The sequence below is a fragment of the Eschscholzia californica genome, unplaced genomic scaffold (assembly GCF_041429995.1).
Source record: "Eschscholzia californica isolate CP2 unplaced genomic scaffold, dmEscCali1.0.p SCAF_1, whole genome shotgun sequence".
NCBI lineage: Eukaryota > Viridiplantae > Streptophyta > Magnoliopsida > Ranunculales > Papaveraceae > Eschscholzia > Eschscholzia californica.
Window position 1 is genome coordinate 1822214 of NW_028238198.1, and position 26464 is coordinate 1848677.

General features: G+C 35.1%; 3 protein-coding genes across 3 annotated transcripts; 1 reads left to right on the plus strand and 2 right to left on the minus strand.

Annotated features, from left to right (window-relative positions):
* Window positions 1-4455: 4455 nt before the first annotated feature.
* Window positions 4456-11450, minus strand: LOC147563078 (ABC transporter B family member 15-like). Its single transcript, XM_086634395.1, has 7 exons — window positions 10906-11450; window positions 10767-10821; window positions 10499-10683; window positions 9602-10059; window positions 8659-9199; window positions 7055-7924; window positions 4456-6031 (listed from the first exon to the last, which is right to left on the minus strand). Exons 1-7 carry the CDS (start codon window positions 11137-11139, stop codon window positions 4649-4651), a joined length of 3726 nt encoding a protein of 1241 aa, XP_086490521.1. The 5' UTR covers window positions 11140-11450; the 3' UTR covers window positions 4456-4648.
* A 7652-nt stretch (window positions 11451-19102) lies between these two features.
* On the plus strand, window positions 19103-22089 carry LOC147563079 (TORTIFOLIA1-like protein 4). The gene is made up of 4 exons (XM_086634411.1): window positions 19103-20047; window positions 20139-20241; window positions 20915-21495; window positions 21689-22089. The coding sequence occupies exons 1-4, from the start codon at window positions 19226-19228 to the stop codon at window positions 22007-22009; spliced, it is 1827 nt and encodes a 608-aa protein (XP_086490537.1). The 5' UTR covers window positions 19103-19225; the 3' UTR covers window positions 22010-22089.
* A 483-nt stretch (window positions 22090-22572) lies between these two features.
* On the minus strand, window positions 22573-26162 carry LOC147563080 (uncharacterized). Its single transcript, XM_086634422.1, has 4 exons — window positions 26039-26162; window positions 25692-25868; window positions 23318-24544; window positions 22573-22879 (listed from the first exon to the last, which is right to left on the minus strand). The coding sequence occupies exons 1-4, from the start codon at window positions 26069-26071 to the stop codon at window positions 22850-22852; spliced, it is 1467 nt and encodes a 488-aa protein (XP_086490548.1). The 5' UTR covers window positions 26072-26162; the 3' UTR covers window positions 22573-22849.
* Between the last annotated feature and the right edge of the window lie 302 nt (window positions 26163-26464).

A 26464-nucleotide genomic window follows, 5' to 3' on the forward strand; every position in this document is an offset into this window, starting at 1 on the left:
AATTAAGATTGTTACGGAAACAAAAATCAATCAACTTCTAAGCAACGGAAAAATCGAACTCAAAATTAAGAGAAAATAGAATAGGATGAAGAGAAAACTAATGTGAACTGTGTGTGTGCACCTATATTACTATTACTATTCATGCTCATTTTCCTTTTCGGGTACATATAGAACTTGGGGTAAAAATAGGACTGAATTCTAGATCATTTATAGTTTTGGAGAATAGTCGAAGTAATAAACAAAAATCAGACTACTATTGTGAATACCATTAAACAATTAACCAAAGAGATACAGAAAAGTTAAACATAAACCAAATTTGAATTCTTACCGAAACAGAAATCAGCCAACTTCTAAGCAACGGAAAAATCGAACTGCCAAGGAAGAGAAAATAGAACTGGACGAAGAGAAAAAAAAGACAGAAATCAGCAACATTAACCTATACTATTAAACAATTAACATATACCCATTAAACAATTAACCAAAAAGATACAGAAAAGTTAAATATAAACCAAATTTGAATTGTTACGGAAACAATAATCAGTCAACTTCTAAGCAACGGAAAAATCGAACTCCTAAGTAAGAGAAAATAGAATAGGATGAAGAGAAAAGAAAAACAGAAAAGTTTAAACATAAACTAAAATTGACTTTTTACCTTTTGGTTAATCAAATTCTTAAGCAACCTAAGCAAGGGAAAAATCTAACTCCGAAGCAAGAGAGAAATCTAAGATCTGGATGAAGAGAAAAAATAGAAATCAGTCAACTATAAAAGTGATAAATCTTAACTGGACGAAATGAAAAAACAGTCGAAGTAATAATAATGTGAATAACCTAACCTGTATCAAAAGAAAGAGCCGACTTAGTTTTTTTTATCCCGGGAGAGAAAGGCGTCGAGGCAAAATGTATTGGGAGGGAAAGTGATGGGAACTATGAATCAATTGTAAAGTTCTATATGAATCTTTTCTCTAATTCATGTCTTAACTTATAATAACCTCATTAATCGTCAACATTTTTCGTTTCTTAACGTGCAGATAAAACATGCAGAATGTTGTCGCTTATATGTGCTTTTCATCTATATTACTTGAATTTATATGCACAATGGTGGTCAAGTTACTCCCTGAACAACAAACATTTCTAAGATGAGAAAACTAATGTGAACTGTGTGTGTGCACCTATATTACTATTACTATTCATGCTCATTTTCCTTTTCGGATACATATAGAACTTGGGTAAAAATAGCACTGAATTCTAGCTCATTTATAGTTTTGGAGAATAGTCGAAGTAATAAACAAAGATCAGACTACTAATGTGAATAACCTAACCTGGATTATAAGAAAGAGTTGTCGATGAAGAGAAAAAAAATAGAAATCGGCCAGCTCTATGTGAAAAAAACACTGAGCAACCTTAACTGGATTAAAAAAACAGTCTCACTAATGTGAATATCCTAACCTGGAGAAGAAGACCACGGAAGTAATAAACAAAGATCAGACTACTAATGTGAATAACCTAACCTGGATTATAAGAAAGAGTTGTCGATGAAGAGAAAAAAAATAGAAATCGGCCAGCTCTATGTGAAAAAAACACTGAGCAACCTTAACTGGATTAAAAAAACAGTCTCACTAATGTGAATATCCTAACCTGGAGAAGAAGACCACGGAAGTGCAAAAGACTATGAAATAACCTCCCTGCAATTCAAAAAAAAACATCAAAATCAAAATCAAATAACTTAATGTAATTTCAATCCAGGAAATCAAATAATTCAAAAAAAAACATCAAAATCAAAATCAAATAACTTAATGTAATTTCAATCCAGGAAATCAAATAACTTAATGCACAATGGTTGTCAAGTTACTCCCTGAACAACAAACATTTCTAAGATCACAAAACTAATGTGAACTGTGTGTGTGTGCACCTATATTACTATTACTATTCATGCTCATTTTCCTTTTCGGATACATATAGAACTTGGGTAAAAATAGCACTGAATTGTAGCTCATTTATAGTTTTGGAGAATAGTCGAAGTAATAAACAAAAATCAGACTACTAATGTGAATAACCTAACCTGGATTATAAGAAAGAGTTGTCGATGAAGAGAAAAAAAATAGAAATCGGCCAGCTCTATGTGAAAAAACACTGAGCAACCTTAACTGGATTAAAAAAACAGTCTCACTAATGTGAATATCCTAACCTGGAGAGGAAGACCACGGAAGTGCAAAAGACTATGAAATAACCTCCCTGCAATTCAAAAAAAACATCAAAATCAAAATCAAATAACTTAATGTAATTTCAATGTAGGAAATAAATTGTAAAGTTGAAGAGAAAAAAAAATATAAATTAGCCAACTATCTATTAAGTATAGATTTTCGAACACACATTAAATAGGGAACACATCTAGATTATTTGTTCATTAAGTGCAGATTTGACTTTGAGTTTCTTCAAACACATTATGAGCAAGAAGTACAGTACCTCTTTGATAGACCTGGTTGAAGAGAAAAAAAATATAAATTAGCCAACTATCTATGAGAAAAAAAAAAGTCAGGAGCCTTAACTGGATCAAAAGAAAAACAGTCAAACTAATGTGAATAACCTAACCTGGAGAAGAAGACCACGGAACTTCAAAAGACTATGAAATAACCTCCCTGCAATTCAAAAAAAAAACATCAAAATCAGAATCAAAGAACACACTCTCTAAGTATAATAAATGAGGTCGGTCAAATCTAAAAAGCAAACTTCAGCGAGCACTTGTATTGTATACACAATAGTATATAAACACAAAATGATAAAGACATAGCAAAATTACTCACATGCAGGAGAAATCTAAACACAAAGATCGCCTTGGGAGGAGAAGAAGCTCTTACTGTGAAAAGAGGTAAAATTGTCACTTCACTAAAGGCAATTTGTTAAATGTAGAAAACCAACACTCTTATACTCCGTCCATAACCATTTCAATGTCCAAAGACTTTAGTGAAGCATTCCACAAAACTTATACAAACTTATAGGTGAAGAAGAAGAAGAAGGAAGTTAACAGGAGAAGAAGAATTGCTTACTCTGAAAAATAGAAATGGTAAAACATTTAAGGACTCAAACACAACCAGCAACATGGAGGTGGAAGATTTCCTTGCTCTACTATTCCATTGGAGGTGGAAGATTGGGCAAAGGATAATTCATATAACGATTTTGTGACCAAGTGGGAGGAGATAATGATGTAGTAGATAAATTTTAATGATTCCTTTCTCACTCACTTGTAAATACTTTTTTGCAATGCGTTAATTCAAATATTTCAAAAAAACAAATACTTTAAGTAGATCTTTGCCCTTGCAACAAATAGAGCAGAAGAGCAGAATTATTTGTAGAGTTGTGAAGCAGTTCAAGTTTCAAGTGAAGTGTTGCTTATCTTCCTCAAACTTATCCTCGACTTGATTAACAACTCAAAATGATGAAATGACAGAATATCACTACTTGCTAATATACCTAAAGTGACGCTAGTTGAACAAATCTAAAGGAGGTTCTTAGTGATGGCATCGTTAGATATTACTCTGATGTTATAACTTTGTCTACGAATTTTAATCTTAACCAATATGTCGTATATTACCCTGAAAGCAATATGTTCCAAACTTAATAAGCTAGTATATAAACACAAAATCAGTAGGTTAAATGAAAGTGAAAATCAATTGGTTACCCTTGAAAAGCATTCCACTAAAATCTCCTCTCCTTCACAGAACTATTTGGGTTAAGATTAAAACTTTAGTCAAACATTCCGCTTGGTTATTTTCATACTTAAGGATAATGCGAGGCTAATGAGGAACAAATACTAACAAATCATACCCATAACTAAGAACTTGGTCCTAATTCCATTGGAGGTGGAAGATTGGGCAAAGGATAATTCATATAACGATTTTGTGACCAAGTGGGAGGAGATAATGATGTAGTAGATAAATTTTAATGATTCCTTTCTCACTCACTTGTAAATACTTTTTTGCAATGCGTTAATTCAAATATTTCAAAAAAACAAATACTTTAAGTAGATCTTTGCCCTTGCAACAAATAGAGCAGAAGAGCAGAATTATTTGTAGAGTTGTGAAGCAGTTCAAGTTTCAAATAGAGCAGAATTATTTGTAGAGTTGTGAAAGCAATATGTTCCAAAGTTGAAGAGAGAGAGATTGAAGGAGAGATGTTTAAGGGTTTAGTAAAACTGTTTTGGGATGTTTCTTCGGAGAAGGAGAGATCGTGGAGAGGAGAATGAGAGGTCCCTCTTTGTAAATGACAACTTTAGCCTCCAATAAAGTCTCTAATTACTCAAACATTTAAAATAGATAAATTTTGGATTCTTTTCCTCCGTTAGATATAAAAAACACAGAAATAATGGACGGCCAGACTTATACCCTGAATAACTACTGAGCTGTTTTATTATAATAGATGGTCAGTTTTCTCAATTTAAGCTGATAATGAAAAGAAATGTTTCATTCCAAACGTAACTATTACTTTTCGAACTATCAATTAAGGGTATAACAAAGTAAACTCAAAGATTTTTTAACCCAAGACATCAAGTCGATGGATATAAATTCTCAATCAGATTCATTTTTAGATATACAAAAAAGAAAGACACACGAAGAGTATCCATAATTGTGTATACGGAAGTCCGAAAAGACCATTACAAACTATTGGTGTTTGAAGTCCTTCCTAGATTAACAAGTGAGAAATAAGCCCCATTTGGTCCTTCATCCAACAAAGAGTCATGGGACCCTTTTTCTATGACCATTCCTTTTTCAAATACAGCAATAACATCACAATTTCGGATGCTGCTCAACCGATGCGCCACAATCACAGTCGTCCGTCCTATCATCAAACGATCCAACGACTCTTGAACCATCTTCTCTGTTTGACTATCAAGGGCACTTGTTGCTTCATCAAATAACAAAATTGATGGATTTTTCAGTACAGCACGAGCTATTGCTATACGTTGCTTCTGACCACCTGATAGTTGTACTCCTTTCTCTCCACACCACGTGTCATACCCATCTTTTAATGTCGAGATGAAATCATGAGCGTTGGATGCCCTAGCTGCGGTTATGATCTCTGCTTCACCAATTTTATCATTAGCCGCGCCGTATATGATATTTTCTCTTATAGTCCCAGAAAACAAAGTTGGCTCTTGACTTACTAATCCAATGTGTTTCCTCAATGATCTTAAATGGTAGGCCCTCAAATCTCGACCGTCGATCTTAACCGTCCCTTTTGATGGATCATAAAATCTTTCAATTAGACTAATTACCGTTGACTTTCCTGACCCACTTTTTCCGACTAAAGCCATTGACGTACCCGCTTCAATACTGAGATTAAACCCATTAAATATGAATAATTTGGGTCTAGCCGGGTAAGCAAAATGCACATCATGGAAGTCGATTTGACCCGTTAAGTTGTTGGGTCGAAAACCATCTGGATCATCCGGTTCAATATGGGTAAAGCGGTCCAGTACTGAGAAGACCGAACCAACCGCATCCGAACCCTTAGCAAGGTCACTTGTCATGGTTCCAGCATCGGCAATAACACGACCAGTACTTATTAATATCATGAAAGTCGATAAGAATGACTTGGTTGTGATTTCACCTTCAGATACTAGTTTTGCCCCAACCCAAAAATTCAAGGCCCAAGAAGAAGCTATGATGGCTTGAGAAAAGCCCAATATAAGCCCACTAGCCCATGATTGACGAATGTTTTCCTTTTGTGGGCCTAATTGGGCTCTTTGGAAAAGGTTTTCAATTCTCGATTGAGAAGAAAATGCTGCAACGGTTCTAAAATTTGTAACGGCTTCAGAAGCGAGCTTGGTGGTTAGATTTTGAGCTTCATTTGATTTGGTAGACATTTTCTTGAGTAGGACTCGCCTCATATAAAAACTTGTGATCATCAATGGTTGGACGGCCATGATTACAAGCGCTAATTGCCAAGCTATTGATAGTCCCATTGTTGAGGCAATTGTTACGGCCGAGAAGGTCTGTACAATAAGAGATACTCGATCTCCCACCAATGATTTCACCTACACAGAAAAACATATCGCTTATAAAGTCTTGATAGTCAAATAAGATTTAGACTCTGACTAGTGAATGGATACACATGCTACCACCGAAACAAAGTGGACTTCACAGAGAAAATTCAGATACATATGTTCTAATTTTGCAAGTTTCTTTGTACAGTTGCGATAATTTATGACAGTCTATGTTTGCATATCGCCTAATTTTCCGAAGTGTGGGTTTAAAGTGTTGGCTTGGGAATATAATTTGAAATCAATTTAAAGAGTTATCCGAATAGGTGTTTTTGTCTTACTCATAATATATACTAACTGGTTTGCATTGTCCACTTCGACTGCTTTTAGGTGTATGTAGATCAGTCTATTCAGATTGAGACGAATAAGAAAACTTTAATTCTAACAATGAGATAAAAAGAACACTTATAGGGCGGGTATGGGCCTAGATGGGTAACCATACAGATTCACACCCTTATTAGGTCGAGCCGACCAAGCTCAGAAATTTTATGTTTCATAGGATTATTGGGCGGACTCCAATGGGTAATTGTTAAAATCCTAGTGTCGGTAAATCGTCTAAACCAATCAAACCCTTTGAGTTTATCGGGTATTGGGTGGTCCAGGTGTGGGTCTACACTATTGAAATGGATGGCACCTTTACGCTCTACGAAAGAGAGCAGCAACCAGAAACATTGTTGACATTAACCCATCGGTGTGACTTGCGAGGGCCCAATAGTGAGCTTAATGAAATTTTGAGAAACTCGATCATCACAAGTGAAGGTTATCTAAAACATGTTTTATTTCTTTATAATGCGGGATCAAACCACTTATATTTGATGGGTGGACACTACCAATCAGGGTGATGTTAGACAAATACTAACCGGTTGGCCAGTTTGGCTCCGGATTTCAGATGTCTATAGACTCTAACGGACTCAGATGTCGATGTTAAGTCTTGGTTTCCATACTTTTTTCAGAGCCTACCTAAAGTGGAATAAGTAAATAAAAAACTAAAAACTGTTTTGGTCAGAGGTTGCCTACCATATTAGCATCCTTGGCGAGCCTTGAGCAAACTGCACCAGTAGAATTCTCTTCTTGATCAAACCACCCAACTTCAAAAGTGAGAATCTTTGATAACATTCTTTCTCTAATCCTCTTTGTGAGTTTCTCTCCCATAAGAGCAAAGTTATAATGTTGACTTAAATTCACTAGGAATGAAAATATAGCCAATCCTGCGAAAGTCAACGAATAAATCTTGGTCTTCGATTTGATCTCTTCGTGATCGGTCAAGAAATAAACGAAGATCATGTGAGACATAACAAAACAATAAACAGGCTGAACTGCACCGAATAATATAGCACTTGTACACCCCAAAATACTCTGTTTCCACTCTGGAAGATTTAAACCTAACAACCTCCAAAATGATGGTAATTTACATTCCTCCTTTGAATCGGTCCTATCCCATACTTGATTTATGTTCACTGAGTTATCCGAATTGGATTGACTCAGTACATTCTTTTTATGACTTGTTCCATGGCTCAGACATTTACATACCGAGTTTTCTTTTGGTGTTGATATTTTTTCGGTTTGTTGCAATCGAACCAGTGAAGAATATAACCCATTTTTGATACCAAGTAATTCCTCATGTGCCCCGATTTCGCTGACCTGACCATTTTGGATCACTGCAATTACGTCTGCATTACGAATTGTCGATAGACGGTGAGCGATTATAAATGTGGTTCGACCAATTGATGCATTATCAAGTGCTTCTTGAACGATTCTCTCTGATTCTGCGTCTAATGCACTTGTTGCTTCGTCAAGGAGAAGAATTCTTGGACATTTGATTAATGCCCTTGCAATTGCTATTCTTTGTTTTTGTCCTCCAGACATCTGAATTCCTCTCTCACCTACCTGTGCAAAATTTGATTATTACTTTCCCCTAAGATACCGAAAACAAACGTGTTGATATAAGCTAATTACGAGAAGTGAATTAACATACTGAAGTTCGTTGTGGACGTGTTGGATTTTGTCCTATTGGGCGAAATTTGTCTGTCTACCTTGGAGTTCGGTTAGATTTCGACCCACGTTTTCATGTAGACTATTGTTGTCTTTAACTTACGAGGATACAACTAGATTTGGGTTAACATTCTCTCTACAAGGTTGTCTGTAAAGGGGCCTCGTGCTTTTGTCATTAGTCTACCCATTCTCCTTGGGCTTCGGGTTGAACAGTCCAAAACTCACAGATTGGCGCAGTCTGGGGGCACTCGGACTAGACCTAATCCGTGTTGTTCAAGCTCGACCCAACCTGAATGCCTTTGGACTGCCCCAGTCCATGAGGCGCTAAGAGGGAGGCCCAAGAGTAAAATAGAATAGGCGAACCCTCTCCCTAACCTACATTTTCTCTGTTCGCGAAGGCAATCTATATTGTTTTCCTGTCGGGTCGAATGAGATTTTCAGTTTCTCTATCACTACTCAGACTATGACCACTTGACATTGACAGGAATCTTCTCCTACTGAGAGTGGTGTAAAGGGAGTGTAACAAAGAAGATACTATGTTTATTTTATAATATCCAAGATGATTCCTTACCGAATATGTTTGTTCTTTTTATTAAAAATAAGTTATCATGAAGAAGATGAACAAATACCTGAGTATCATATCCCTGTGAAAGTTGAGATATGAAGGTGTGAGCATTTGAAGCTTTAGCTGCATCTATTACTTCATTAATGGTCGCATCTTCTTTACCAAAAAGTATATTTTCTTTAACTGTTGTATCGAATAAAGCAGGTTCTTGACTCACTAAACCCATTTGTGATCTAAACCATTTGAGTTGAAGTTCTTCAATTCTTATTCCATCTATTAAAATTTCACCATCAAGTGGGTCATAAAATCTTTGTAATAAAGATATAATTGTTGATTTTCCTGATCCACTTCCACCAACTAATGCAATTGTTTTACCTTCTTCAATTTTAAGATTAAAATCTCTGAAAATAAGGGTTTCTGGTCTTGATGGGTAAGCAAATTTGATGTTATTGAATTCAATTTTACCTGAAATTCTCTTCAAAATTTCACCTTTTTTGTTATCTGAATCAATTTTGGGTACTCTGTTTATTACCTCCATTATTCTCTCTGTTGCTGAATAAGCTTCTGAAAAGTATTTCATGTTTGAAATTCCAACTCCAAGTGCCCTAGATTAGAAAAATACAAGATACCCATTAATGATTTGACCAAGGAAAAGTTAACCCAAGCTTCAAATTCACTGAATCAAATAGAAACTCCATAAAACAAAGAAAACTAGTATGGGAGTAGCAGTCAAGAACAGTAAATGAGACCTAGAATTTCAGTGAAAAAACAAGGATTTCTGTGCAAAAAAATAGTAAAAAAAGAAGCCGAATAAGATGTTTTTTTATTTTTGTCATCATCTGAATGACAAGTAGACTCAAAATCAACTCAAATCGGTCAGCCAGGACGAATTGGATATCAATCGGATAAAAACAAACATTTCAAAATCTGACTCGGAATAAAATATCTAAACTCAAGTCAATTCACAAATGGAGAAATTAGATATGATATGAGAGAGAGAGAATTACAGGCCACCAGAAGAGAGACCAGCTCCAACAGCAAAAATGGTACCACCTTTTTCACCATGGTAAATAACCAATCTACTACCATACCAAGACAAGAAAGACCAAATTGCAAAATTAACACTTCCACTTCCAAGTGCTAAACCCTTAGCTAAACCTTGTCTCAATCCGAGTCTCACCGATTCATTCAACGATTCACCAAACTCACTAGTTGTCTTCTTTTCACCCACAAATGAATAAACTGTTCTAATTGAAGATATTGCTTGTTCTACTACACACCCAGCTTTACTATACTCTTCTCTTATCTTCCTTGATAGACTCATCGATATCCGACCGTACATCAAGCCAGGGAGGATCAAAATCACCAAAAATGGAAAACCCACTATTGCTAGTCTCCACATTAAAACAAATGCAACTATGTAACTACCAATGAATGTTGTACAATTCATCAAGAAATTTGGAACCTGTAAGATAAAATGGGTATTATCGTTACTAAAATGTTATCAGACATCACCTGTAACGGCCCATGCACACGCCACTGGCTCACATATGAGACTAAATTCTAATAGATTTTTTCAAGTGCGACTGTTTCGGTATCCAGAGGAGACTCTACCAAATCTCAATCTCCTATGAGCCTTCGGAGATGCATGTGACCCTTTTTGGGGCACATGGCTTACCACCTTGGCGCCCTAAAAGCAAACACATGCACACACCAGTACACCACTGACCCACATACGAGACTAAATTCTGATAGATTTTAGCAGGTGCGATTGTTTCCATATACAAAAGAGACTCTGTCAAATCTCAGTCTCTTGTGAGCCGTCGGAGATGCCAGGGCTTCTTTTTGGGGGGCATGGGGCGTTACAGAATATCATTACGGTTATGATTTTATCTTTTTCTTACCTTTTCAGAAAGAACGTCTTGAATGAGAAGACAGTCATTACTGATATTGGAGATAACTTCAGAAGGACTTGTTTTTGTTGATTTAATATCAAAGTAACCGACATCTTGTCTTAATATTGATTTCATATATTTCTCTCTCATCTTTGAAGCCTGTCTTTCCCCTGTTCTTGTCCAACAATATCCTTCTACAAAAAAAATTCAATAAATTAAATATTTCCTTCTCATTCTAAGAAATTTTCGAAATAGAATGATTTTATGTGTAGATTACCTAAAAAACAAGATACCCATAATCCCATTGCCATGTATAAAAGTGTCAATACATTCTACAATAACAGAGAAAGATTTTAGTCAGAGAAAGAATAGAGAGAGAAAGGAAGTTTAGAGAGAGAGAAAAACAGAACCCTAACCTTATTGATGTTGTGAAGAAAGATTTGAGGATCAGATGATGAAATGGGTTGAGACCCAAGATTATTCATGAATTTGCTTGTTATAAGTAAAAATAATGGTGTAGAAAATCCATCACCAATAGTACCAATTAAACCCAAACTCATCAAGAAGATATCTGTTCTATCAGCATGAATGAAGATTGAAAATATAGAAGAATTACTTCTTCTCTTCTTCTCTTCAATTTTAACACCCATTTCTTTGTTTTCTTTGCTAAGCAAGTTAGACACAGAAAACCAACTTTCTTCTCTCTCTAGATTTAAGTAGAGAGAGTTTTATCACTCTTCCTCTGTTCTACAAAATGACAATAGAAAAGAATCAAATGATGAAAGAGAGAGAGAGATAAAATGAGGGGTTAATCAAAATCTATAAAATTTATAAGAGAGATAGATTCCCATTTCCCTATATCAGTGGGATCTTATTCCAAAATCTATAGCTTCCTATATTTGTTTCAGTATTTAAGGCACATCCATCCATTTTCATATCACAGAATAATGTGGTAGGGGTTAGATTTCCTCCCTTTCCCAAATTAGTAACTATGTTTGATACCTCACATTTGACCGACCATGATCCCTATTCTTTATGTTAATTAATGTTTAGCCCCTACAAGTGACCAACTCACTGTTTAATACACTACCTTGTCCAAAACAAGTTTCTAGCCGTTTAAATGAAAATTCTTCAACTTTCAACTTTGTCCACCAATTTCACTCTCTCGACGAGTTTTTGTTTTGGAGGAGAGAAGAGAAGAGAGAAGGAACCGATACAAGAGAGAACAAAGTTGAAAAAAAGAGAGGACAAAATTACAATAATAATATAATTATTGAATTGTTGGGTTAAAATTTAAAGTTTGACGAGTTGATTTTGAGACATCGAAGAGAACACTCTAAGTTTGGCCTGTTTCTTGAAAATCTCTAAAATAACTACCTTCAAATCACCATTGGGTATCTAATAGTGTATGATCGGAGATGATTTTTTTAACAAAACTCTAAAAATTTCAAATGCCACCCTAAATTTTTAGAGTTCGAGCGTTAAAAAGAAAATATTCCTTATACGAGGACTCTAGAGGTGATACTACATTTATGAGGGACTTGTTTCAAATTCGAGCAGAAAACAAAGATTATCCTATTGGATTGTATTTTCTGTTAACCTTATTAGATTGTGTTTAGTTCAACAACAAAAAAAATATTAGATTGTGTTTGATTATTTTACTTTTTCCGGGTCCAGAGATCTATTTGTCTACAAGGTTAGCTTTTAAGGGTCCGTTTGGTTGGTGCGAATTTGAACTTAACAGTAATTTTATTTTCTCGTGACAGATTATACCCATATTTCCATTTTAAATTTAATTTTCAGTATTTAATGAGGTTTTGGAAGGGAAAAATGTTTCAACAAAAGACAGAAAACACTCATAGAGAGATTTGCGGGTGAAAAAACTTTAAGGCGAAAGATTTAAGAAAGATTGAGAAAATTTGACAAGAGATTTTGGGGAGATGATTAGTAGATATTTGAGAGAGCATCTGTGTAAAACCGAAAAAAGAAACTTTGTGCAACTTACCTGTCATGTTTTATACAGGATCTGTAATTGTTTTGTCGTATGTGGTAAATACAATTAGTTGTTCTAATTCAGAGAAAATAAACTAAATAATCATCATTCGTTTGTTAAGTATTTGTAAGCTTTTCTATTTAGAAGTTGAGTAGTAAGTCACGAACTTCTGGAAAGAAAATGTATTATTCATTATGACTAGTTTTATATTCCAATCATACAATGTGATTAAGAAAGTAAGAGAGTTTAGCCAAATAAACCAGAGTATTATCAATATAAATTTTACGAAAAAATGAACTCTATAATTAACAACACATTAAATTTCGTACACCTCAAGTGATGTATGGGTTTCAATTCTGTCCAATATTTTGTCAATTGCAGTCACATTATTCGACATATGAACATCTATAACAGATTGATAGTCTCTATATGAGATTATAAATCGACTCTTGATGCAAAACTCTTCTTGTTTGTTATTGTGGTTGATCGATTGGTCCCAAATTATGATGGGTACTTTGAGTTACAAAAAATCGACGACTTATTCCAAAGATGTTCATTTTTTCTCTCTTTCAACAATACCATTTTTAACCTCGAACCTTGTGCCATACGAATGACAAGAATGACAGAATGTGGGTACCCATAGTTTTAGTTATGCGTTTTTTTTCTAAGTAAGAAGAAAGGGATAGGACGTCAGTCACCAACAACATTAAAGATATTGTCCCACTTAAAAAGCTAGGGCTGAAACTCTATCTCACTTTGAACTTTTTTTTCCCCTTTTTCTTTTGTGTGTTACAACTTACAACCGTGTGTTGTTTAATGTAGTAGTAGATAAGGACTACCTAGTATGATATGAAAAGTTTACTTAATTTAGGGCATGAATTAATGACCTATTGGTTAGAGTAGGCTGGAAAATGCACTATTTTCTTCGTAACTGATATACGTTACTTGAATCTAATATATTAAGTATATTTGAACATAAAATGTTTTTAAAGTTTTGAGTTTTTTAAATCGTCATCTAAATTTTTGTTCATAGGACAAGACAAATTAGATTATTTGACTCGAAAATGGTCTACCTTTCAATTATATATTAGCATGTTAAAAATCCATTTCATGTATTTTAATTATAGGATAGAAAAAGGAGTTATAACAAACACATGTAGTGTCTTTTGGCATAGGAACTTGTATATATTCAATAACCTTATCATTCAAACTATTAACACCACCTTGGGGGTTCTTTTCCCATAAATCATTTAAGAAGAAAGAAAATGAGGAAGATTGGTTAATTTTTATGTGAGGTTTAAACAAAAAAAAAAAAAAGTAGATGGGAGGTAACCAAACAACCCCAATAACAAGGGTATTGATTGTCTATGTACTAGGGATTTCTTGTATCGATATATAACTGTTGGTTTCATTATCAAGTTATTATTCGAACCACTCGAGTGTTTTAGTCACTCCACCAGGCCAGGGGCGGATCCATGGGGGTGCGAGGGGGAGCGGCCGCACCCCCTCGATCCTCCCGTAAAAAAAGTATAAGTAGTAGTAATAATTTTTTGTTTTTTATAAGTTGTAGTTATAATGGATATGTATATAACTATGTGTGTAGAAGACACAAAGGAGGGTCTGGCGTGATGGCAAATCGCGGGAATCGAAACTACTTGACCATGAGGTCATGAGTTCGAAACTCACTTTTACTTTTTTTTTTTGAAGTGCTCTGTGGCTTTTAAATGTCTATTTACAGCAGCGTGCACAGTTATGTCTAAATAATAGAGTGGCCTGATGGTAGTATGGACCGCCTTCTGGACATGTAACCAAATTTGCACGAGTTGGAGCCCAATTGTCCCCTTTTAGTACTTTTTTTTAAATAGATTATATTCAAAAACCAACTTATATAAAATCAATTCAAATATCTTAAACTCCTACAAACTTCAATTTATCTTCCATAAACTCTATAAACTTCAATTCATCTACCATAAACCCCTACAAACTTCAATTGATCTATCCTAAATCCCTACAAATTTCAACTCATCTACCCTAAACCCTACAAACTTCAATTTATCTACCCTAAATTCTATAAACTTCAATTCATCTACCATGAACCCCTACAAACTTCAACTCATCTACCCTACAAACTTCTATTTTATCTACCCTAAACTCTATAAACTTCAATTCATCTACCATGAACCCCTACAAACTTCAATTCATCTACCCTAAATCCTTACAAACTTCAATTTATCTACCCTAAACGCTACAAACTTCAATTCATCTACCCTAAATCCCTACAAACTTCAATTCATCTACCCTAAACTCTATAAACTTCAATTCATCTACCATAAACCTCATACAAGCCCCAATTTATCTACCCTAAATCCCTACAAACTTCAATTCATCTACCCTAAATCCTTACAAACTTCAATTTATCTACCCTAAACCCTACATACTTCAATTCATCTACCCTAAATCCCTACAAACTTCAATTCATCTACCCTAAACTCTATAAACTTCAATTCATCTACCATAAACCTCATACAAGCCCCAATTTATCTACCCTAAACCCCTACAAACTTCAACTCTAACCATAAATCCTACAAACTTTAACTCATCTACCCTAAAGCTTAAACTCTATAAACTTCAAATCATCTACCATAAATCCTATAAAATCCAATTCATCTACCCTAAACTTCAATTCATCTACCCAACCATCCAACTACACAATTTTTTTTACCTCTATATATATCTCCCATTTCTTCATCTCAAACCACACTAAAATCACTTCTCCTCTACTAAGTTCTCAGCTTGATAATCACATTTACAATATGAGGCAAAATGACGATTTCTCAAATTTAGACGGAATTGGAGTTCTTGCTAGAATGTTGGTGGAAACTAAGATGGAATTGGAGCTCTTGCCGGTTGCAACTGCCTCTGTTGAAAGAGTTTTTTCATCTATGAAGCTAGTTAAAACACGCTTAAGAAACAAGATGGGTGATGTGTAACTAAATGATAGTTTAGTAGTCTTTATTGAGAAAGAAGTTTTTAGTGAAATTGACAATGAGTCGATTATGCGAACATTTCAAAATATGAACTCTCGTAGAGGTCAATTACGTCTGTAATCGTTGATGTATCAATATAATTAATGAATATAAGTATTTTATTAATTATTGTGTTTGCAAAAAAAATTTATTTAGGTATATAAATCCGCACCCCCTAAGTGAAAATCCTGAATCCGTCCCTGCACCAGGCTCAATAGAATTTTTCTATTTTGTAAAATGTAAAATATATACAACTTTTCCAAATTAAGTGTGTGATGTAACCACTATTCGAACTCCAAATCAAATCAAATGTCTTATAAAGTGATGATTGGTTGAGAATTATGAGCTCGAAAAGGCTAACTCATCACCCATACTCTTGAAAGTTGAAAGCACCACAAGTGTCTTGATGAAAATGACAAAGCATCCAAAAAGCATCTACTAAATGTGAATGAACATTGAAAAGGAGCCCTCTCTCCACAATGGGAAGCATATACTATTCCAGCCTTTAACTACAGAAATGAGATGATAATCAAGATTCACTATGACTTTTCCTTTGCCATTTTGTGCAAGTTGTCTTTTCCCATATTAATAATCAAAGACAAACCCTTGATTAAGCTATTTAGTTCATAGGTTTTGCTCACAAGTGGCCTAATTGCATCCACTCGGGTGTCAATCTTTTCTTAAATATGTCTAGTGTACCGAAAAAATTCCACTTTCATTCATTAATCAACATAAACGACTACTTTATACATGCCAATCTAATGGATTGATCGATTGAGATTAACTAGTGTATAGACCTAAATACATATCTAATTTATTAGACAATTTATATTGTCTCAATCAGTCCACCAGTAGTTCTGCCTCTACACGTTAGATACCGATGGATGCCAAGTACTATACGAGGGATTGCTTGGCATTACTTTAATGATTTTGGTGGTGGAACAAGTAATGGTAAAGGTACTTCCAAATTGAGGGCTGACTCATATGAGGAAGCTTTTATGTAGTTTTGGTTACAAGTCTAAGACAACTTTTTCTTTACCTACCTTCCAATTTCTCCCCTTCATTCTTCTTTTTTCTTTATTACACCCCACCACTGTCAAGTCTCAAGTGCCAAAAAGACAAAGAAGAAATGAAGCGAATTTGGGTGATTGGCGAGTAAAGTAGGGTGCAACTATATATTCTCCTGTCCTCTTATCCAATCATGGTCTCCTATATATATGGGCCAGGCCCACTACAATGGGTGTGGGGTTGTCAAAGCCCAATAAGCTGACGGTGACACAATAGAATGCCGCACGCCTGCACATAGGCCAACTATCTTATCAAGATTCTATAACACCGTTGTTTTTTTAGGCCCAAGCCCGAGTTATTTTCCTAGGCCCAAACCCAAGTTGTTCTCCTGGGCCCAAGCCCAAGATTCTATAACAATAATACCATTTGATGTTTATTTATTTTTTTTGATGAAAATAGCTCAGCCTAACTTTATTTAATCTCAAATCATAGAAATGTTGGATTTATCTGTCTCCAACTGACTTACAATACTCTCAGGAACCGTAATTAATACATTTGGTGTGTCAGAATTGTTCCTAGTATAAGAATTAGCTAGCAAATGTGCGACTTTATTCGCATTTCTCGGGCAATAAGCAAAACTACACTTATTGAGAAGTGCAGTATTATTTTTAATATCAAGCACAATAGATCGAATCTTCCATGGTATATCGTCTTCTAGGTTTGAGCAAGCCGTTACCACATTCAAGGCGTCCCCTTCGATAATAAAATCATATTGAGGTAAGTCTGCAACTAACATTGAGGCTAAAAGTGCTGCTTTAGCTTCAGCTTCAAGTGCCGATATAGCGCTTGTTTCGTGAGCCAAGGCCATCACAAAGTCACCGGTTGAGGTTCTGCAAACAGCTGCAAGCTTTGCTTGCCCTTCCTTATAACCCGCATCAAAGTTTACTTTAAGTTCCTCCCGTCAAAGGGGGTTTCCAAACCTCTGAATTAATTAACATATTCTCCTCACTTGAAGCACCTAATGAGTGCCCTGAATTCATAAACTCATCATTCAATTTCATTGCTGCATTTATAATTTGTCTCCCTCCTTGCAAGAATTTATCGAAAACCAATTTATTTCTCGCTTTCCATAGATGTTTATTGAATTAGTACTTCAAGGCTTCTAGCATACAATATATAAAGTCAAGAAGGCCACCCATTAAATAAGAGCATGTATTTTTCATTATTTTTTGTTATTTCTCCAATTGAAATTGTTCCTATATACGTAACTAGTGAAGTTTTCACTCCTCTCTAAGTATTTAACATGGAACCCAATTTTATCTAAAAGTATTAGGTTGATCATATATCCTCAACCCACCCCACCCCAATGTGACATGTGGTCTTTCAATACTCTTCTCACGTAAGTCCAATAACATATGGTACAGTTGAAAAGGATGGTTGGGCAGAAAAATTTAAGGTGATATATATTTTGGGTGTAGGGGTTGTTATCCTCACTGTTCTAGACTTCTAGTAATTAAGTTAGGGTTTGGCCTTGGTCAAACACAAAAAAAAAAAAACCCAACACTTTTTTGTCCTATATTTTCCCCATACCTTTTTGACTCGTCCTCACGTGATCATAGAACGATCCTCACGTGTTCATCTTACATCTTCTCCAATATCAACATGCATGAACCTTTTTCATGAACTCCCAGTTTCTTCCCAAAAAGAAAATTAATTACTCCAAATATGCTCGAAGAAGCTAGAACTCATTCAATAAGTAATACTTTCTTTTTCTTCTTTCTCGTGAATTCATTAACTTTGATAGTCTTCATTTACTCCAAATATGCTCCAAGCTTAATTAGGTTACTATCTTTTTCTTCTTTGGTAAATATTACCACGGAAAAGTAAAAGTACAAAAAGAAGGGAAAACCTCAATCCAAACAACACCAAACTTTCGGTTGAGGTCTAAAGGTGTTTTATTCTCTTTCGAATATTACCTAATTCGAAATACTCATTTTCTTCAAATATTGATCTAAAATAATTTTATTTTGTAAGAGAAATTAACTGTTTTTCTGTTTGTGTTTAGATTTGAAAACTTAACACTAATACTATAACGCGGATAAGAAAACAAAACCCTCTTAGTTAAGAGTTGTCTGTAATTAATCAATTCATTTTGTCCACTACGATAGCTCCTAAATTTTTTTTATCAGATACCTTAATTTCTGATACCATCTAATGTAACTATATCTACGTAATCCTCAAAATATTTATGAAAGATTGTGAACCTCATCATGTGGGACAATTAAAAAAGATATGATTTGGACCGTTGTGACCGGTGAATCCCACTTCTTAAACCTAAACCAATTACTTATTACTCCCACCTTAAATTTTTAGATCTTGTGATTATAAAATGTCCCTAAATTCTCTTTTTAAATCGAATGATGTCAGACCAATCAATAAAATAACATAATTTCCAGCTATATATATATATATATATATATATATATATTCAATTAAACAAAACAAAATATCTTTCCCTCCTATTTTTCTTTTTTCATTTCCATTTCCCTTCCAAATTCATAACTATATATACAAGTTAGTGCTTACGAGTGAAGATACTCAGATCTAAAGTGTGGAGAGAGAAAAAATATGTCGTAGGAAAGACAAGCGGCGCCACCACTTCCGGTTTAACACTTAGGTCATCCGAATCTGACCCACTCTCACTCATCAATGGCGATTCAAAAACGATCCTCACCAACTCAACTCAAGAACGATTCAACTCAGAATCTCAAACAACGAGTTATTAACTGTCTTAACAAACTCTCAGACCGTGATACTCATTTAATCGCTATAACTGAACTTGAATCAATCGGTCGGAATCTGAGTCACGACTCATTCTCTCCGTTCTTAAACTGTATTAACGAAACCGATTCTTCTGAAAAAACTCCAGTTAGGAAACAATGTGTTCGAATTCTAGGGTTTTTAGCTGAAGTTCATGGGGATGCTCTATCACCATTCGTATCTAAGATGATTTCGATCATTTTACGTAGACTTCGTGATTCAGATTCAGTCGTTAGATCTGCTTGTATTGATTCAGTTACTTTAATGGCTTCACGAATCAGTAAACTTCCATTTCCGATCTTTTTGAATCCATTAATGGAAACTTTGTTAATCGAACAAGATTATAATCTTCAAATCGGTTCATCACTTTGTTTAGCTTCTGCGATTGGTGTTATTGATGATCCAGAACCAGTAGAATTGAAGAGATTTTGCCCTAGATTGATGAAATTATTGAAGAGTGAGAGTTTTAAACCTAAACCGGCATTGTTAAGCTTAATCGGTAGTATTGTCGGAATCGGTGGAGCTTCTGTTAGTAGTAATTTGATGAAGAATTTGATTCATTGTCTGATTGAGTTTTTGAGTAGTGAAGATTGGTCGACGAGAAAAGCAGCGGCGGAGGCGTTAGCTAAATTGGCGGTGGCGGAAAAAAACAGTTTGTCGGAGTTTAGATCTTCTTGTTTAATGGCTTTTGAAGCTAGGCGATTCGATAAGGTTAGTGCATTTTTGTTTGATTTTTATTTCTTACTGGTTTTAGGGTTTGGTCTGTTTTTCTAAGTAAGAATTTGTTTTGAGTTGATTATAGGTGAAGATGGTTAGAGAGATAATTAATGGGATGATTGAAGCTTGGAAGGAAATACCTAATTCTTCAAACCAAGATCCGTCGTCATCTTCATCATCATCCAGAGGTGAAGCATTTCTCATTGTCTAAATCTGACTCGTCTGAATTTTTTTATTCTGTATCGTCCGGCTAGATCAACCCAAATCAGCCATTTAGATGATTTAGACATCACACTCTAGATAAAAGCAAATATTGTGAAATTTGTCTCGAGTTAATTCTAGTCAGAGTTTTAAAAATTTGACTCGAGTTAATTCTAGTCAGAGTTATAAAAATTTGACTCAGAGTTAATTCTAGTCAGAGTTATAAAATTTTTGACCCTAGTTAATTTGGACGTTTAGTTAGATTAGACAAAAACAAACATTATGAAATTTGACTTGAGTTTTGAGACGAGTGAGACATCACGAGTTTGACTTTGACAATAACAAACATTGTAAAGTTTGACTCGAGTTAACTCAGACTTCACGTTAGATTTCAAATCTGATTTGGAAAGAAAAATAAACGTTACCTTAATCTGATAACCACCACCTGGATCTTTTGAATGACATCGCGATTTTTTGTATAATTTGAAGAGTTTTCAGACGAGTGATATTGTCCGCTTTGACACTTTTGGGCCTCACGATTTTAAAAGGCCTCTCACCACCTATGTGGGATTGATTTACAACATAAAGTATTTTATAAGATTTTTTCTAGGTTTTTATGATGTTTCTATTGTTAAGATATGTTGGATCATGTACTAATAGGTTTGAGAGATAACTCAAGCTCTAGAAGTTGTAGCACCATAACCATTGAATCGCCTCCATCAACAAGGAGACAACAAGTTCCAACGAGAAAATCTTCTCCTCGTGATAGTTCATCTATGAGCACCACTTCGCGAAGGGGGAGTTCCGTGGGTAGTAGCGATACGAAATCAAGTACATCTCTATTTCGTAAGCTGGATTTTGTGAGCTCGACGACAACCAATGGAAGAGTTGACGATACTTCTCCTCCTCGAGCTCCATCTCTTACCGAGGAAGATCTCAAAGAGAGGAATGGGGTTAATCAGGAGCCATTGGAGCAAGACAGTAACGGGTGCCCAAATTTTGGAACTGAAAGTGTTGCTTTCAATAAGAACAATGATGATAAGTTGCAGAAATTCGGTGAATTGAGGAAGGGATCTCGTGTGTTTCCTGTTAAGGATCATAGCTCAAACTCGAATGTTGGTGTTAGCAATGAGTCGGGGGAGTTTCATGAGAATGACAAATACAATGAGGATTTATCATTGATAAGGAATCAGCTTATTCAGATTGAGAATCAGCAATCCAGTCTTTTCGAACTTATACAGGTATTGAACTCAAACTCGAATTCCACTTTTATGACGTTTTTTGCATAATGTAATTCGAAATGTGAAATTGGTTCTTTAAACATTACTGGTTTTCATCGGGTAGATGTTTAATGGCGATTGAAGTACATGAAACTTACCGTTTCTAACAATGAACAACCCATTTCTAACTTCATTACCGTATTCTTGATTCCAGAAATTCATAGGGAGTTCAAGGAACAGTATTAGATCATTGGAAACACGTGTTCTCGGCTTAGAGATGGCAATAGGTTGTATCTCACAAGATTTAGCGATGTCCTCACGGAGACTATCGAACATCAACTCTATGGAAAGTACATGTTGCAAGTTACCAGGAACTGATTTCTTGAATTTAAAGTTGAGGAGGAAAACAGAGGATCACTACTCAACATCAAAATTTTCTTCAATTGGGTTTTCGGTGAACCCATTGGCAGAGATGAATAATCATTCAAAGACAAGGTCAGAGATCAACTTGGAAAGTTTCAGAGAGAGTGTGTAATAAGGTTCATTACTATTTTGATAAATGGAAATAGCAACATTTTGTAGTTTGTAAATGGAAAAATGAGTTCTATTTGTTCATTCTTTATCTCTATTGATTTCCATGGTGCTTATGAGATATATGCAGATAGGCTATAACATTAAGGTTAATTAGGTATAAGAAAAGGGTTCGGTTCGAAGATGAAACTTCACATGATTCATTTTCAGATGCCTACAACACTGAACTAGCATAAAAGTGTTTCATATTCAAAACAGTGCCACTTGAAATGGGAGGTTTAACTGTGGGCTACGAGGATTCAAACAAGTTGTTTCAAGCACGACGAAGTTTTCTGTCGTCTTATAGACTCCATCTGCTTTTTCTTACAAAAGCATAATATTCTACGGTATTAGATCCTCCCGTCTTATATCCCTAATATGTAGGTCCAGGTATCCAGCCCTGAATCATACAATCTGCCAATGTTGGAAGGAAGCATTTGCCCTTCAATTTCCATATATAAACAAGAACAACCAAATTTCTTGTTTCAGCCTTTTTGAATTCAATCATCAAATGACTTAACAAATATATTGATGCAAAATTTTCATGATAAATCTATACCAATTTATATTGGTTATATTATTTTAACTAAATGGTATATTCTTTCAACAAAAAAAAAACTAAATGGTATATTGTTTGCTTATATTTGTTATCCGATATATGTATATCAACCTCTGTTGCCAAGCCGGCTCAATTGCCGCCTGCCTGCCCATTCTTCTATAAAGAAACACACTAGCTCACCTATCCCGCTGCTACACAAACTTTCCAGCTTTATCTCAATTTTTCTTCTACTTAAATTTCCCATTGTCACCATTTACCCCTCGACAACGACATAAGCTGTCCAAGATATATAAATCAAGATCAATACAAGAAAGTAGCATATCAACCATGGATCTTAAAGGAAGCCGAATCATACAAGCATTAAAAATCAATGATCATATTATCACATATATCAATCCATTAAAAGGAAATAAGTTAATACTAACATGGACATTTTTTAACATATCTATACTCCAGCAAAATAATCATGCACGTGTTTATGCGTGACACACGCATCCGGCGTCATTTTCTTGACCAACATGTATTAGATCCTGTACGTTTTCACAATTTCGACAGAAACGAGTGTTCTCTCATTCTATGACCTGCTAGTTTATATGAACTACTTTCAACAGGAATCCTAAATTCCTAACTAACACACTAGAAAATAAGAAACTAGCAATATCTTGTTTTAAAGACATAGAGAAAGATATGCAAGAGAAGAGAATTTGAAAAAACCTGAGTAGCAGCCTCCTCAACTGAACTATCAGGAGATGACCCAGCGAGCAGGTTAGACTTCTGCATTTCCGGATCACTGCTTCGCTTCTCCCCTGATTTATTTTCAAGTGATTCACATTTTACTAGGCTGGTAAAAGTTTCTCGTTTGCGCTTCCTCGCAAATGTGTACTTGAGAGGCTTATCATCATCGTCTTTAGTCATTTCACACTTTTTATTGTATTTACAATCAGTGTCAACTGATGAGGGACGAGCTTGGTTGGGGCTTAGACAATCTGGAACCTGAAAACTCTTTGCAACTCTATTAGACACTGACTCGTCTGATTTGGTTGGACTCGAACTGATAAAGTTGGAAGCTGTGGTTTTCACTTCCTTTTGTTCAGTTGATTTTGACAAATCCTGACGAGAATCACCTATCTTGCTGCTTATAGATGCATCACTTTTGTGAGTGGAAGTAAACAACTCACAGCTCAGACATAGATTAGTGCTGCTATTGCAAATTTTACATTGTCGAAGAGATTTTCTGTCATGCTGAGTGGAGGAGGCACTACCAGCTTTCCTGTAAACAGTAGTTCTTTTTCTGAGTAAACTAGGCGAGAATTGTAAAGGTAGAACTTCTTGACAGCCCACTAGATCTTTCACGCTACTTTTGGACCTCTTAGATAGATCTATGTTTTCGAGTTTGGCTATATTGCAGCTTCCTTTAGTTGCTCCCTTCTTTTTAGTGATTTGTTCATTTTTCGTGCCTGAGAAATGATAATCTGCTGCCACCAGATTAGGCATGTTTCCACTCGTCACACTCCTCTCAGAAGCACGCATTCTCCGAGTACAGACATTTGTGTACAGCTCAGGATCCTTAGTTTTCTTTACAATGGAAGCCAAATTAGCAGTACTGTCATAGTTTTCTGAAGAATCCCGGAACTGTACGCTTTGTTGAGTGAAACTTTCTTGAATTGAAGAACGGCTGTCACCTGTATATCTTCGACCCAAAAGTGGAGATAATGGACCATCTCTTGAGCTCGCCAAAGGTAACATAGCAGAGCCAGTCCACTCTTCTTTCTGTTCATTTACAGGTTTTACTGAATCATTTTTTACCTCGGCTAATTCAATATGTACTTTTTCCAACTCAGTCTTCAGGTTTTCCTGATTATTCTTTGCTTCCTGGAGTTGTGCTTCCAGCTCTTCAATCCTGCTTGTTTGAATTGAGATTGCAGTTTGAGCTTCAGCAGCCTGAGAAAGATGTTAACACCAGCCAATGTTAACAGAAAGTCTTTTAAAATAGCCAGGGCTCGACAACTTAAATGTCTCTATCATTACTTTCATGTGGCATGAAAAATCTCGATATCATTTAAGATTGACAGCAAAGGAAAGTGATGTACTTGGGCAGTTAAGTAAAGTACTAAGACACAATGAATCACATATAAACATCATACTCGCAACACGAAAAAGTAAATGGTCGAAAAAATAACCTATTCCTTGGCTTACTGAAACATTGACGAGCATTTTGGAGATTGGGTTCAATACTCTTTAAATGAAAGGATCATGTACAATCTACCACAGTTAAATCTAGAATGTGTATTCTACAAAATCTCTCTTCAGTTCCAATAATTGAGTTGAGCTCGTACGTGAAGAAAGATGCGAAGTAATAATAACTTAGGTAATCTAAAAGCAATTTAAGGAGTAAAATCTGTGCACGTGGATTTTGTGATCACTTGCGTAATCAAAACGAACACAACAATCTGGATATTTATGAATTATGATTGAATATGAATACGATTACTGAGGGGATGAGGACATCCAAATGCAACTTATCTCCTTCGGTGAAGTGTCAAGATAGAATTAGCAAATTCGTAACTCAATCTGACCTAACATCGTGAAGCAATAGGTAATTAATTAAGACAACGAACAAAATAACAACTTTCTCATAAACATCATCACTCCAAGTCTCCAACATTGTCATATATACTTATTTTCAGACCATAATTCCTTGTACCAAGAATGGTTTTCTAAAACTTTGTCCTGCCCCAAGATACAAATACTCTGTATAAATTTCAGTGTTATATTAGATATGAAACCCATTTTCAGAAAACAAAGATTACTTTCATTAAAAATACTTATAATTATACTTGAAATCATATAAACAAAACCATATCAAAAGGGATTTTATATGAACACAAAACCATCAAAATAAGTCATTAAAACAACAAACTCTTCAAACAATACATAAATCACCAAAAAAGAAACCTTTACATAGAAATTCATATCAAAACAACAAACACATTTTATATGATCACAAAGAAAAAAGATCAAACATTTCAAAATCAAAATTTAAATCCATTTCTTCACTCTAACGACTCTTTAAAGAAGAAATTCTCACCTGAGAATCCATCATCCGTTTGATACGAACAAGCATATCAAGTGCCTTTTTTTTATAACTTGAAACTTGTTCTTCAGACTCAGACGCTTTTCTCTCGGCAACCATAATCCTTCGCGCCGCCTCCTTTGATTGTTCGTTAATTATCTCGGCGAAAACTTGCCTCAACGCTGCCGTTATCTGCAATCTCAGATCAAAATCATCGATAATCAACACTAAAAAAAAACTCTGATTAAACGCAATAACAGAAGACGTAAACACGGTGAAAACAATATCAAAATCGAAATCAGAAACAGAATTTAAGGTTTATGAAAGAGAATGAAGAAATGAGAATTCTAGGGTTTTTTTACCTGTTCGTTGTCGTCGTTGTTGTTGTTGTCCATTAGAGAGAGAAAGTGAGAGAAGAGATTATTTAGTTTTTGAGAGTTGGGAGTGACGAAGTGAAAAAATAAAACCAAGAGGGGAATTGGTTTCGTTCCTACAAATATACTTGTGTCTTATTCTGTTATGAACTTGTATGTTGTAATTACCCTTTTGTTCTTGTTTTTTGTTTTAATTACGATAATGCCACTAATGTTAAAGGGGGAGATTTTACTAGTTATGAAGGCGCTTCATGACTAGTTGAGGGTAGTGAAAGAATCTAAACAAAATACGTATCTCCTTGCAAGAATTTTGTGATGATGTATCGACTCGTTATATGGGGTAAATTCTTTACGGTTCGAAGAAATCATAGAAACGGGACAATCACATGAGAAAAGTTGGACTTTTAATCTGTT

Coding starts and splice junctions, on each gene's coding strand:
- LOC147563079 (XM_086634411.1), top strand. CDS start 19,226: ATGGCGATTCAAAAACGATCCTCACCAACTCAACTCAAGAACGATTCA. Junction 20,242..20,914: donor ATCTTCATCATCATCCAGAG/GTGAAGCATTTC, acceptor ATGTACTAATAG/GTTTGAGAGATAACTCAAGC. Junction 21,496..21,688: donor GTCTTTTCGAACTTATACAG/GTATTGAACTCA, acceptor TCTTGATTCCAG/AAATTCATAGGGAGTTCAAG.
- LOC147563078 (XM_086634395.1), bottom strand. CDS start 11,139: ATGGGTGTTAAAATTGAAGAGAAGAAGAGAAGAAGTAATTCTTCTATA. Junction 10,822..10,905: donor TTCTTCACAACATCAATAAG/GTTAGGGTTCTG, acceptor CTGTTATTGTAG/AATGTATTGACACTTTTATA. Junction 10,684..10,766: donor ATGGGTATCTTGTTTTTTAG/GTAATCTACACA, acceptor TTTTTTTTGTAG/AAGGATATTGTTGGACAAGA.
- LOC147563080 (XM_086634422.1), bottom strand. CDS start 26,071: ATGGACAACAACAACAACGACGACAACGAACAG. Junction 24,545..25,691: donor AACGGATGATGGATTCTCAG/GTGAGAATTTCT, acceptor CATCTTTCTCAG/GCTGCTGAAGCTCAAACTGC. Junction 22,880..23,317: donor TTGAGGAGGCTGCTACTCAG/GTTTTTTCAAAT, acceptor TATCTTGGACAG/CTTATGTCGTTGTCGAGGGG.